The 13,102-nt window shown below is 40.0% G+C and overlaps 1 protein-coding gene across 2 annotated transcripts in view; it reads left to right on the forward strand.

Moving 5' to 3' along the window:
- Positions 1-5,218, forward strand: part of ndrg2 (NDRG family member 2) — a 68,991-nt gene extending 63,773 nt beyond the window's left edge. For both annotated transcript variants that reach the window (XM_017432038.3, XM_037976651.1), the window contains exons 15-16: positions 355-406; positions 1,209-5,218. In XM_017432038.3, the coding sequence (XP_017287527.1) occupies positions 355-406; positions 1,209-1,372 (216 nt within the window). In that variant the 3' untranslated portion in view covers positions 1,373-5,218. The remainder of the gene's footprint in view (positions 1-354; positions 407-1,208) is intronic.
- The last annotated feature ends 7,884 nt before the right edge of the window (positions 5,219-13,102 follow it).

Genomic DNA, 13,102 nt, shown 5'->3' on the forward strand with positions numbered 1-13,102 from the left:
GGGGCAACAAGTATGCCCACTTCTGCTCGGCGCCTCTCACCGGGGACAACTCCAGAGTGAAAGAGTGTCCAACCCCTCTCAAGGAGACTGGTTCCAGAGCCAGAGCCGTGCGTTGAGGTGAGCCCGACTATTTCTAGCCGGAACCTCTCAACCTCACACACCAGCTCATGATTAATGTATCTATTTAAAATGAACTGGCCAAGAAATGTATGAAGGGAAAAAAGCCAATCATTGTAACTTTTGGTATAATTAAAGTTTAGTGGTGTACAAGGATCTTTGTGTACATAAAAGCAGCTGGTCATAGACTGAAGTGAAAATGTACCGTGACTTTGTGTTTTTGTTGTTTCTCTACAGCCTGCCAAACTTACTGAGGCTTTCAAATATTTCATCCAGGGCATGGGCTACAGTAAGTTCCCTCTGAAGTTTCTGAGCTCAGATACAATGGAAGTCTGTAAGAATTTGGATATTCATAGTCTGAGGTGATAAACTATGATGGTAAATTAGGAAGCGGAAGGGTTGTGGGAATAAGGAGAGTTTTCAAATATTTATTTTTCTCACAGATTTTTCTAAAGCTGCAGGGAGAGTCGTGAAGTAAACATTATGACAGAAATGGAAGAATAACAGCCAAATAACAAAAAGGGCTTCAGTTCTTAAACATTGACAGGTGTCAAACTCTGTTCCTCGGGGGCCGCTGTCCTGCATGTTTTATATGTGTTCTTGCTTTAAACCACCTGCTTTAAATGAATGACTTGTTGCCATGCTCCTGGAGAACTTGATGATTGGGTGAGGAGGTAATCAAACCGTTTGAATCAGGTGTGTTGGAGCAGAAAAACCTAAAACCTCCAGGACAGCGGCCCTCGAGGCCTGGAGTTTGACACCCCTGCCTTAATGAATACTGTCCAAACCTAGTTGGTACCACTTGTTTTCCTCACAATCAAGACTGGGACTTGATTGTCCCTAACACCTGCACTGTTGACTCTTGTTTTGAACATTTATAAGCCATTTTGTGTACAGACTTGTAATAAGAGATTTAAGGCACCGGTGGGATAAGCATAAAGTTACGACCTGGACTAAGAACCTTTGGTTTTTCTCTGTAAGAAAATTGCAGAATATTATCTTCATCCTTTTAAATGGGTGTGCTGTTTCCATCTTCTCCCACTTTAAGGGTTGCATCTTACAGCTTGTGTGTGCCTCTTGTTTCTCCACAGTGGCCTCCTCCTGCATGACCCGCCTGTCCCGCTCTCGCACCACCTCGCTCTCCTCCTCCTACTCCATGGACGGCTCCCGCTCTCGCTCCCGCACCCTGTCCCAGGGCTCTCAGGGCGGCCAGATGCCACCCAGCCCCTCCCAAACCATGGAGGTGTCCTGTTGAAGAAAACCTACAGAGAGCGAGAGCGTGAGAGTGGAGGGCGAAAGGAAAGGGAAAGGTGAAGCACGACGATAACACAGGAACAAGACGAATGGGTTTCTTATTTGTCACTAAACGATTCCCGTCATTCCCCGCAAGAACAGAACAGACAGAGGCAGAGAGAGGGAGGGGGCAGAGAGAAAAAGGAAGGGATTTCAGTGAGAGATAGAGAGCTGCCATGCAAGCCCAATCCTTTTGTTTACACCCCCAGGTAAAAACCAATTGGCTGTTCTACAGTGATGCAGTCTTTAGAAGCAAGAAGAGATTAAAAACAGGAAGGATGAAGGACAGGAAGTAAACCTCTCTTCCTCCCTCTTTCAGCCAATAGAGCCCTTTAATTCTCACCCAGAATGTGGTCCATAGAAGCGTTAACCAATAGCATGAAATCTGAAAACAGGTACAGTTGTTGATGCTGAGGATGATGATGTTGAGGATGATAATGATCTAATAGAAAAAAATCCTATAACATTTCTCTCTTTATTACATAATGACTTTAATATGATATAGGAAAAAAAGTCTACTATAGCAGAGATACTTACAATAATGCGTGTCTATGACTTAAGCTAGTTTTTATTATTATTATTATTTTTTTTTTTTGATTTTATTTTCAGATTTGTAACCTGTCTCAACAAGGGGCTGCAGCTACTGATTGGTCGACCCATCAGGTGTTGACAGCCAATAAAAAGCCATTCTAGCAACTACTTCCTCCTTGATGTTGCCAGGTTGTTTGTCTTCCATTTGCCCCCTTCGTACTGAGTGTTTTTAATTTCTTTGTCTTCGGTTTTTTAATTTAAAGAGGTGGACTGGAAGCTTATTGTTTTTTCTCCTTCTGGACTGTTTGGACTCTGCATGCCTGGTGTCAGCCCTTGTGAATATTCACTAGTTACGCTTTTTCTTTCATATTCTGGGAACGAGTCAAGTGTATGTTTGTGTGTGTAGTGTAGGAATTAGAAAATGAAGAACTGCGTTGATGAAACTGGTAACTCCAGTCGCACATTGAAAAGTGCTTCCAGTATTTCTGGCAGCCACGTGTTGCACACGCCACACCTGTGTGCCACTCAGTGGCTGGTTTGGACGTCATACTTCAGCATTAGATGAGGCCAGAAAGGATCACTGTGTTCCTCACCTGGGTTGGGATTTTTCTTAGCCTTTCCCTGTGCGTGGATACCTCCTAACAAACCCAGCTGATTACTTGAGTTTATGTGCGCCCTGAGGTGAAACAAACATACGCTTCTCTTCACCAAGAAGCAGCTTTATCTGAAGGGATAGATCAGATTTTTTAAAGTGGGATTTTAAGAAAAAAGTTTACGAACACAATTTTTCTTCTCTGAGTTTTAGGTAAAACCTCTGCTTGTAGAAATAAAGTTAAATTCTGACTGAATTAGTAATCTAACCCTTAGTTTGAGTGGAGATCAAAGTGGATTCCTGCTGTTTAAAAGCAACTGTAAAAACATCACACCATTCATGTGAACACTAAGCTTTAAACGTTTACATCACTATCAGTTTAGCATTACATGGTTACATGTAGTGCAACTACATAAACATTTAAGGTTATTTGCCAGCAAAAATAGCAGCAGCTAGCAGTAGGCTGAGCCAAAAGTGCTAAAGCTAAGTCACCAGGTACAGTATGGCTACAAATATATTCCTGCCAATATAACTGTGTAATGTAAATTTGATAGAAATGAAAATGTTTATAAAATAGTTTTTATGAACTTCTGTAAAATTCAAAAAGTTGAGCTTCAATTTTAGTAGCCTGAGTAGTTGGCCCTCCTCAGGCTAGTTATTAGCTCATCAGTTTGGTCTGAATACATGAATTGCCCAATCTTCGCCAATGAGACCCAAACCTGATGGTGAACACTGTATTCACTGTCCTCCAGGGGACTCTAAGGTGTCTCCAAGACAGCAATGACTCAAAAGTTCATGGGTCATTGTTCACTGGGGAGTGTTCATGTGGCAAACCAGGCCATCTTTTGCACAAGATGTTTGTGTTTCTTTAGAAGCCTGTTTCATATTGTACATATGCACTCAGCTGTGCAACAAAGATATGCTGCAGTGTTTGTTGATATTTATGGATGGCTACAGCTTGATGTTTACCGGCTCACATCTGTGCACAATTATGTCGTGCACATGAACATAATCAACCAACACAAGCACCAGACCACCACAACACCCAAATATGGATTCAGAGACACAAAAACAAACTACAACTAAATATGCTCTATCTAGGCTAAGACCACTGCAGGCTGTCACCATCGGAGTTCACAACATCACTGATTACTTTTAGGAAATAGTACTCACCACCACATAGCTATGCTCCCATGAGTCTTGAATGTTTTTGCTAATCGCTACCATTTGGTGTGAAATAAGAACTAAGACTAAACAAGAGCACTAACTGACAAAGGTAGCAGACATGTCATCTCTGAATGTTAGGTTTGGGTGTCATTGGCACATGATTGTGTGATTTATGTCTTAAACTCTATTTCAAAGGTATTTACAACAGGTAAGATATTAATTGTTCATAACTTTTCCACAGAACCCCACTTTAACAGATCTGAGCTTTCCCTTTTAGCAAGAAAAGTGCATGTGAGTGTTGTATGAAAACACAAAAAAGGGGTGTGAATGGAAGCGTTTGTGTCCAGTTAGCAGAATTAAGACAGTAAATAGTAGGAACGACAGGGTCATGTTTAGAGACCAACGAAAGCCCCCTGTGACCTAACAAAGACAATAAACCAGCCCCTCCACTGCCAAAAAACACTCAGAGAAAAAATGTCTGAAGAGCTAAATCAGTCTTTAAATCTTCAGCTTTCAAGTTACAGCCGATAAGTAACATCGTACTGCCAAAGGTAAGGGCCTCAAAAACGATATTTTTTGCAAAACTCTGCCATCAGGAAATAAATGAGCACCTTTCAGCATCATTTATAGCGTCTCGGGGAAACAAATCTCCTTCTAAATTGTTAATATTTAAACTGAAAGCTGCCCACTGCCCTGTAACATGTAGCCTTTACACAGATTGTACTAGTAAAGGAACCTGTTTCGACCCAATCTAATATCATTTGAGTGCATGTGAATATTGCTTTTTTTTATAAACAAATATATTTATCTGAGTCAGCAGGTTGCCTGTTCCTTGCTTGTGTTATCTAGTTCTTATTACCCAAACCTTTCTGATAAGACTGAGCGGTGATTGGTGAGGAGGACAGGACAGTTCGTGGAGATTCTCGGATTTAAGCTTTAAGAGGGAAATAACAGCGGGCGCTTTGTGGAGCAAGTAAAACTTATAAGTTAATCAGGTTGTTTGTTTAGAGGCATGTTCAGATTTCCGGAATGTAAATGTTTGGCTAGAACCAGGCTGAAATTAAAACTCAAACTGTCAGATATGATAATATCTACCGAAAAAGAGGTAACAGGAGGAAAGTGGAGTGCTACTTCTTTCTGGAGTCTTGCAGGGCTGTGTGGTTGTAAATGTTTATTCATTTTGTCTTTTGTTTGTCTCCTGATTTTTACTTCAGTAATAATATTTTTGTTTTCCTTTTTGCCCTCATACATTTTGGACATTTTGTTTTTTGTTTTAATCTATGTGAAGTGTTAGTTTAACGTCCCGATGTGCTCACAAAGTTAGTTAACCGTGTGATAGTTCCTATGTAACTTTTTTAGCATTAGCGCTTATAAGGGAGAATAATATAAATAACAATAAAACAGATTAAAAGTGAAGATAATACACTCAAATTTACTTGTGTGGCTAATTTTTCCTGTGTAACAATAAAATCCTTAAAAAAGCATACTTAAATATAAATAAAAGCTTCAGAGGAACAATTTGTCTCCTGTGTTCATTTTCTATGCTGCTCATATCTTTTTCATGGGTTTTTAAATATGTTTGTTGAGACAAACCTTGGTTTGTATTAGAAATGTAAAGAAATATCAAAAACATCTGTGGAAGTGCAGATATTCAGAAACATAAGTTATGTTGTGTAAAACATAATTCTCCCTAAAGGCCTTTTTAAATTCGTACATTTCTGCTCTGAGCTAAAACATTCCCAACTACTGTGGCATTTATGTCCCCCAAAACAGTTTCTTTTCCCAAATTTCGGACATTTACAGGGTTTTTATTGTCATTTATCAAGTAATTTGTGTAACATGTTATTACTAATTCCTAAGCTAGATGGCACTTTTTTTGAGTGGTAGAATTTTGAACTTTACCATATCGATTTAGTTTGTGCTCTGAACAAGTAATGTACACTGCTCAAAAAAATAAAGGGAACACTTAAACAACACAATAACTCCAAGTAAATCAAACTTCTGTGAAAGCAAACTGTCCACTTAGAAAGCAACACTGATTGGAAATCAATTTCACACGCTGTTGTGAAAATGGTATAGACAACAGGTGGAAATTATTGGCAATTAGCAAGACATACTCAATAAAGGAGCGGTTCTGCAGGTGGGGACTGCAGATCACTTCTCAGTACCTATGCTTTCTGGCTGATGTTTTGAATGTTGGTGGTGCTTTCACACTCGTGGTAGCATGAGACGGACTCTATAACCCACACAAGTGGCTCAGGTAGTGCAGCTCATCCAGGATGGCACATCAATGCCAGCTGTGGCAACAAGGTTTGCTATGTCTATCAGCGTAGTATCCAGAGGCTGGAGGCGCTACCAGGAGACATGTAGGAGGCCCTAGGAGGGCAACAACCCAGCAGCAGGACTGCTACCTCCACCGTTGTGCAAGGAGGAACAGAAGGAGCACTGCCAGAGCCTTGCAAAATGACCTCCAGCAGGCCACAAATGTGCATGTGTCTGCACAAACGGTTAGAAACCGACTCCATGAGGATGGTATGAGGGCCCGACATTCACAGATGGGGGTTGTGCTCACAGCCCAACACTGTGCAGGACGCTTGGCATTTGCCAGAGAACACAAGGATTGGCAAATTCACCACTGGTGCCCTGTGCTCTTCACAGATGAAAGCAGGTTCACACTGAGCACATGTGACATACGTGACAGAGTCTGGAGACGCCGTGGAGAGCCATCTGCTGCCTGCAACATCCTTCAGCATGACTGGTTCAGTAATAGTGTGGGGTGGCATTTCTTTGGAGGGCTGCACAGCCCTCCATGTGCTCACCAGAGGTAGCATGACTGCCATTAGGTACTGAGATCAGATCCTCAGACCCCTTGTGAGACCATATGCTGGTGCGGTTGGCCCTGGGTTCCTCCTCATGCAGGACAATGCTAGATCTCATGTGGCTGGAGTGTGTCAGCAGTTCCTGCAAGATGAAGGCATTGAAGCTATGGACTGGTCTGCTCGTTCCCCAGACCTGAATCCGATTGAGCACATCTGGGACATCATGTTTCGCTTCATCCACCAACGTCACATTGCACCACAGACTGTCCAGAAGTTGGCGGATGCTTTAGTCCAGGTCTGGGAGGAGATCCCTCAGGAGACCATCCGCTACCTCATCAGGAGCATGCCCAGGCGTTGTAGGGAGGTCATACATACTGGAGGAAACCACCAGCTCCTCGTGACCCTGCACAGAAAAGCTGGTGAAAGAAAATGGATGGATGTATAACAAGATATCCTGTATGGCCGCAAGTATTTAGCCACACCTGTTACAGTAACTACAGGACAGAAACTCAGACTGTATCTGCTGTAGCCACTATGCAAAAACATGTTGGACTCCTGTAATAATTATTGCTGAGGAAGATCAGCTGATATTAGGCATAACATTATCATCTGTTTAACTTGTTTTCTTTTATTTGCACCAAACCAGCACGTCTTCAGAGGATTAACTTTCCACACAATGTAGCAAAATTAGTGTAAACCAACTACAAGACATTTTTAAGCATTTAAGTGTTGTTTTTTATTGTATAGGCCTACACTTCTTCAGTAATTTTTTTTTTATTGAAATGGTAAATGTCTAAATAATATACTAAATATATGTAGAAATGAAAAATTACAGCATATTCAGTGCATTACATGATCATAAGGTGCAATTTTAGGTGTGTACCGTACAATATTTAAATTTTTATAAGTAGTAAAGTAACAAGGGCAAAATACACAGAATCAAAACATTTGAATAACTGCAGTCCAGTATACCGTAGCTGATTGCTGAGTCTGCATAGATCCTTCTTTCACTATTTTGTTTTGCTTTGGTTCAGGAAAACTGGTTCACGCTACACCCAGTCACAATAAAAAGTCCAGATGCTCTCAAAAGTTCACATCTATCTAATATCTGATGTGACTGACGTGAATAAAGACCATTCTATTTATTTTATTTAATATTAGGCTACAGCCTGATTACCTCTGCCAAGGAGGTTATGTTTTTGGTAACGTCTGTGAGTCTGTATGTTTGTCTGTGTACAGAATAACTCAAAAAGTAATGAACGGATTTTCAGGAAACATCAAACATGGTACAGGGAACAAATGATTATATTTTGGTGCTTATCCGGTCAAAGTTCAAGGTCAGAGATAAGCCTGTCCTCTAACTGCAACTGTATTACAGGAATATTAAAGTCCACAGCTGTTCACCTCATGAGTCAAGGGTGATCACTGTTGATTTCAAGGTGATGGGTCAAAGGTCAAGGTCACAGATGACCTTGTGTTCTAACTATGCAACCATTCAAAGGAGGAAAATCAAACTGCACAGTTGGACACCTCAGAAACCTTGATGAACAAACACCAAAAGTGTACCTCATGTTTGAGCATAAGGTGGTTCATAAGTCTACACGAGACCAGGCCACCTTAGGCCAAAGGTTGATGATCGGTTTTGTAATCGTGCCATCGGACCTGCGGCCCTATGTTTTGAACACTCGGGTAAAGAGAGGGGCAGAGCTGTCAACTGATCACCACCTGGAGGTGAGTTGGATCTAGTGGCCAGGGAGACTGCTGGACAGACCTGGTAAACCCAAACAAATAATGAGGGTGAACTGAGAACGTCTGATGGAGCCTCCTGTCCATGAGATCTTCAACTCACATCTCCGGGAGAGTTTTTCATGTGTCAGGTTGGGCCACGAAGTCCAAATGGGCCATGTTCAGGGGTTCTATTGCAGATGCAGCTTCCAGGAGCTGTGGCCTGAAGGTCATTGGTGCCTGTCGTGGTGGCAACTGGAGGACATGCTGGTGAACACCAGCTGTGATGGAGGAAGTCAAGTTGAAGAAGGAGGCCTTTAGGGCTTGGCTGTCCCAGAGAAGGGCATGAATATCCAAATACATAGTTAATGAATTAATGTGAAAAAACAGATTTTATTTGTGCTGCATATTTAAATTACAGTATTTTGATATTACTGTGTTTAGTAAATCAGGAATATAAACCAGCACAGTTATCATATATCTGTCTGTAAAACTTTAGAACTGCTTGAAATGTACAAAACATGATGATGATGATGATGATGATGATGATGATGATGATGATGATCAGTAGACTGGTATTGTATTTGTTGTTTTGTTGGCATTTATTTTTTTGGCATTATTTTTTGCCAGAACTTTTTCAGCCTTCAGTATACTGCTTCAACAGAGTTAACAGCCTTTGACTGAGGTTATTCAGGCAATGCTTCACCTAAATGGGCATATTGTTTTTTTTTTTCCCTGGATGTTTGAGCAGACAGCTTTGCCCCAGCTCTCTGTAATGTGCGCCCCTCCCCCTCTCCCCCTGCCCACATCACACAGACACACTCTTGTTTATTGAGAATATCATTGCAAGGTGTGTAAAAAAAACATGTAAATTAATAAGAAAACCTGTAACATTTTCTGTTTTACAGTAAAATCCATTTTACTACCTAATTTCATATTCTACCTGTGTCCTTCATGCACTGAACCAAACACACACGTCCCAAACCCAGACAGGTAACCTGAACTGCTCAGATTTATTTCATCCCTAGTCTACGAGTTCTGAATTAAGTCCTGAAAGGCAAGCAAGAAAATATTTTTGGAAAGAGTGGAATTTGGTAAAAAAAAATAAATAGAAAATAAAATAAGATGAAACTAAAGAAATAAAGTATAATACTTGTGCTCGCCAGAAGAGGGCAACACACTACGTCAGACCCTCCTTAGACAAAGAGCCTCTTCTAGCTGAGCTAAAAAGGCTCAAGGGTTGAAAACAATTGGAAAAAAAATTATTTCTGCCTAAAACTGTTTTCGTCTTTGCCTTTCAGGGCTAAAGTCAGGAGGGAAAGTTTATTTATTTATATATATATATATATTCTGGAAAGACTATAACAAAATGTCCTTTTCTTCTCATTATGTTTAGCAAAATAGCTTTTGAACCACTGGACAGAATTTAATCAAGCTTATGTTAAGTAATTCTTATCAGGTCAAATCAATTTTATTTATATAGCACTTTTCAGGAACAAGGCGATACAAACTGCTTTGCATTTTTGTGTAAAATGTTGAGTCAGTATACTCCGGGTACTCTGGTTTCCTTCCACAGATAAAAAAAAATGCATGTTAGGTTAATTGGTGACTTTTAAATTGTCCCTAGGTGTGAATGGTTGTTTGTCTCTCTATGTCCCTATTATGGACAGGAGACAGGGTGGACAGGGTGTCCCCCGCCTCTCACACAGTGACTGCTCCCTGCAACCCGGAATGGAGAAGCGGGTAAAGAAAATGGATGGATGGATGTTGTAAATGGTAAATGGCTTGCACTTGTATAGCACTTTATCTAGTCCAAGGACCCCAAAGCGCTTTACACTACAATCATTCACCCTTTCATCCACACATTCACACACTGATGGTGGTGAGCTACATTGTAGACAGCTGCCCCGGGGCGGGCTGACAGAAGTAGAGTCAAAACATACACAACAATACCTAACATATAAACTGGAATAATATAAATGAAATCTAATATGATCTAAATGAAATCATGAAACTAAACATATCTAAAACATGAGCTAAGATAGTAAACGTACAGACTAAAATAAGTTTAAACAGGCAAAAACAGGATAAAATTGACTAAGTCATACTAAAGTAAACTGAGGAAAAAACAAACTAAGATCTAATTATACTAACAAACTAAACTACGATTTAAGGATCTCAGCAGAACAGACTAAGATAAAGTATGATAAACTATACCTTTGCTGAAGCTAATTCAACTAAAGTTTTAGCAAATTGAATTATGCTAATGCATATTCAGTTATAGGTTGAGCTAATTCAACTATGCTAACTAAAATTGTCAGTAAAAAAAAAAATAAGGGAGGGAGCAGCAAAGACACAGATATAAAAGGGTGCCAGTGAAGACATTGAATGCACATCTACAGCTAATTAACTTTTGGAGCCAATCTATTTCAAGATGGCCACTATAGCTAATCAAACTTAGAAAATACAAAAAATAAAAAAATGCTCCAATCCAGTTACTTGACTTTAAAAAACGTGACATTGTCCATTTTTTTTACGCCTTTTAGTCAGGAGTCAGAAGTTTGGAAAGAAAGCTTTTTTAGAGACTTAGAGAAATAAGCCTCTTCCTAAAAGCTTCTCAGCTGCCTTTCAGGTACTCATCAGTACACTTCGATGGAAACAAACATTTAGTACAACTATCTTTGTCCTTTTGGAAGTTGTTCTGCTCTGTGTACCTGTTGGACTTATTCCCATCCAGTTTTCAAACAATAGGATCACATACATTCAAAAATAACAAGACGAAAACTGAGAATTCTTACATCTGGAACCAGATTCTTTAAAACCCAGTTAGGATGAGGTCTTTTCAGCAAAGAAAACTTTACCTACTTGTTACTTAAAGACTTTTATTTTAGCTTGCTCTCTCCTGTTTTTGTTTATTTCTTTGTTTTTGTTTTTTCTGTTCTTGCCCTCTGAGCTGGCAGTGAAGGTTTTCTCCAAGCTGTTGCTGCCCCCTGTTGGGCAGATATTAAGCAACAAAGCTCATCTTCTATCATTATTATTATTGCTATTATTATTATTAATTCATTTCTTTATTCTCTGCAGATGTTAATATGTGCTGTCTGTAAGTGGATTCCTGACTCAGTTTGGAAGAGGAGGAACATGAGGGACCTTCATGGACAGATAAGCCCCTGCACAGCATGCACCACCCAGCAGATTGAGGAAGTGGCTGATATCTCAGAATCTTAAGACTGGTTGAAGAGGGCTGGACTAAAAAACTGCGCAAATCTTTTTTTTTTCCTAAATTAAAATAGTACAGTGAACATCCTCCATGATAAGTGACTCCGTGATTTAAATTGTGAGTACTTTGTCAACAATGTTATTAGTTTAAATTCAGAAGGTATTTTATATAGTAGGTCACTTCACTCTTTAAGGTTTGCAGCAACAGTTAATATTTTGCAACAAAAATTGAAACCTGCTGCTAAAAGGCTTTGTAACAATTATTGTACAGTGTACTGACTGAAAATATTAGCCAGTTATTTTAAACAGACTTGAAACTGATCAACATCAGCCACAAACGCCTCTGAGCAATGAGGCGTGCAAGCCGTTTTCATGGTGGGGTTGATGGTTAGCACTGTTGCTTCCCAACAAGAAGGTCCTGGGTTCAAGCCTCAGCTGTGGCCTGTCTGTGTGGAGGTGGAGGTTACATGTTCTCCCTGTGCATGTGGGGTTCTTCTCAGACTACTCTGGTTTCTTCCCACAGTCCAAAAAGAGGCATGTTGAGTTAACTGGAGACTCTAAATTGGTCCTTGGTGATCTGTCTCTGACCTGCTGGAGACAGGTACCCAGTGACCCTGAACAGGACCATTCCACTTTACACAGTCACCAAAGTAATGCTTTAAATAAAAATTTAAGTGATCATTTTTTGCTTTCATAAACTGATTTAAGTTGGTTATAAAAACACAATCATTCAGTTTTACAAAAGTTGAGCAAAAGTTTAAATACTTCATATTTTTTTTATTCTGTCTTCATTTGTCTTAAGTTCTAAACTTTTTATGCATCTTTAATGATGATGCCAACCTAAACATTTCACTTGTTTATAGTCAGAACTGTAATCTTATGTCCCTTGGTTTCATCAAAGCCATAACTGCAGAATTTTAAATATTATGTGTTCCAGGGCAAGCAGAACCCAGCTCCATATTAGACCACAAATCGATATGTAAAACATAATTATTTAGTTTTTGTGTTTGCATTGTTGTAAACAAATGTAAAAATGGTTTTGGCTTTAAGTAGCAGCTTCAAAGACAGCTTTTGTTTTTTGTTTTTTTTTAAAGAAAAGGTTCACTTTTATGTTCCAGATTTCTGAGTTACTAGTATTTCTGTCACTTTCCTTTTTTTCTTTTTTGGTTCTTTTATAATTTGTGTTGATTTCTGATATGTTTCTGAGTTTTCTCAGATGCTTCCCTCAGCATCTTAAACACCTGTGTCTCAGCAGTTATCAGTACAAACAGCCAAACATGGTGGCTCCACTCAGAAATGAAATTTATTTTCATTTCCCATCACACAACTAAAATAAATAACTAACATAAATCATGAAAGGAACTCAACCCTAAGCATAGAAAATAATTAAAACAAAAACATCCATCCATCCATTGTCTTCCGCTTATCCAGGGTCGGGTCGCGGGGGCAGCAGCCTAAGCAGGGAGACCCAGACTTCCCTCTCCCCAGCCACTTGGGCCAGCTCCTCCGGGGGAATCCCAAGGCGTTCCCAGGCCAGCCGAGAAACATAATCCCTCCAGCGTGTCCTGGGTCTTCCTCTGGGCCTCCTCCCGGTGGGACGTGCCCAGAACACCTCACCACGGAGGCGTCCAGGAGGCATCCT

Source organism: Kryptolebias marmoratus, linkage group LG7, assembly GCF_001649575.2.
Source record: "Kryptolebias marmoratus isolate JLee-2015 linkage group LG7, ASM164957v2, whole genome shotgun sequence".
NCBI classification, from domain to species: Eukaryota; Metazoa; Chordata; class Actinopteri; order Cyprinodontiformes; family Rivulidae; genus Kryptolebias; species Kryptolebias marmoratus.